Source organism: Echinops telfairi, unplaced genomic scaffold (assembly GCF_000313985.2).
Source record: "Echinops telfairi isolate 266 unplaced genomic scaffold, ASM31398v2 ScPeMD7_28;HRSCAF=97, whole genome shotgun sequence".
Lineage (NCBI taxonomy): Eukaryota > Metazoa > Chordata > Mammalia > Afrosoricida > Tenrecidae > Echinops > Echinops telfairi.
In genome coordinates this window covers 4,398,748-4,399,749 of record NW_022103925.1, presented here as the reverse complement: position 1 = coordinate 4,399,749, position 1,002 = coordinate 4,398,748, and the positions used below count along the sequence as shown (strand labels likewise).

At 57.6% G+C, this 1,002-nt stretch overlaps 1 protein-coding gene across 1 annotated transcript in view; it reads left to right on the top strand.

Annotated features, from left to right (window-relative positions):
• Positions 1-1,002, top strand: part of STK32B (serine/threonine kinase 32B) — a 223,911-nt gene that overhangs the window by 220,562 nt on the left and 2,347 nt on the right. Inside the window, exon 8 of the mRNA XM_004715131.2 lies at positions 912-976. Coding sequence (XP_004715188.1) covers positions 912-976 — 65 coding nt within the window. The remainder of the gene's footprint in view (positions 1-911; positions 977-1,002) is intronic.

Below are 1,002 nucleotides of genomic sequence, written 5' to 3'. Positions count from 1 at the left end.
GCTCGAACCCGTGGCTGCTCCAAGGGAGAAAGGCAAGGCTGTCTGCTTCCATAAGGATGTCCAGTCCCAGAAACCCCGGGAGCAGTCCTGCCCTGTCTTGCCGAGTCGCCGTGAGTCAGGATCAACTTGACAGTGGTGGGTTGGGTTTATCAAGCAACTGCCAACCTTGCTTGTTGCAGGACTCCACTCTCTGGCTGCGAGTTTGGGGCTGTCATTTCATCTCAATTGATTATAAAGCCCATTGCTGTGGGTCACCCGTATGCTGCACGCTGTAGGGTCTTCCAGAAGAGATCTCCGGGCCTTTCTTCTGAGGTACCTCTGGGTGGCCTCACACCTCTGGCCTTTCCGTTGGCACCACCCAGGGACCCTCCTAGAAAGCCCCACTTCAGACTTGCTGCCAGCGAGCGGATTCTGACTCCTAGTGACCCTTCAGGACAGAGTAGAGCTGCTGCTACGGGTGTCTGAGGCTGTAAATCTTCAAGGGAACAGTCTCATCTTTTTCCTGCGAAGCAGCCAGTGGGTTTGAACCTCCCACCTGACCTCTAGCAGCCCAGCCCCTTATCCATAGTGCTCCCAGGAACTCCTTACAGGGACGCCCCACCTCCAGCACCCATGTGCTTCAAAGCCTGTGGGATCCAGATGGGAGCAGGAGACACTTGACCCATGAGGCCAGGAGGGTGGGCAATGCTTGGCATGGAACAGGTGTTTCTGGTCATCTGGCTGCAGCACTTGGGGACACCATGTTGCTGCCCTGAATGCCACTCCCATTCTTGAAGCTGCCCTGGCTGGAGCTCACCCCACCCGGCACCCGCTCTGTGCTTCCCGCTGCCCTGCCCAGTCTCCCCACTGCGGCCCCACCATGTCTTTCCCAAGGTGGCATGTCCCTTACGTGCTCTCTTTGCTCCCTACAGAACGGCCACCTACAGCAGTGCCTGGATGCCGTGCGGAGGGAGTTTACCGTTTTCAACAGAGAGAAGTACATGCCCCGCCCTGATGGGAAGA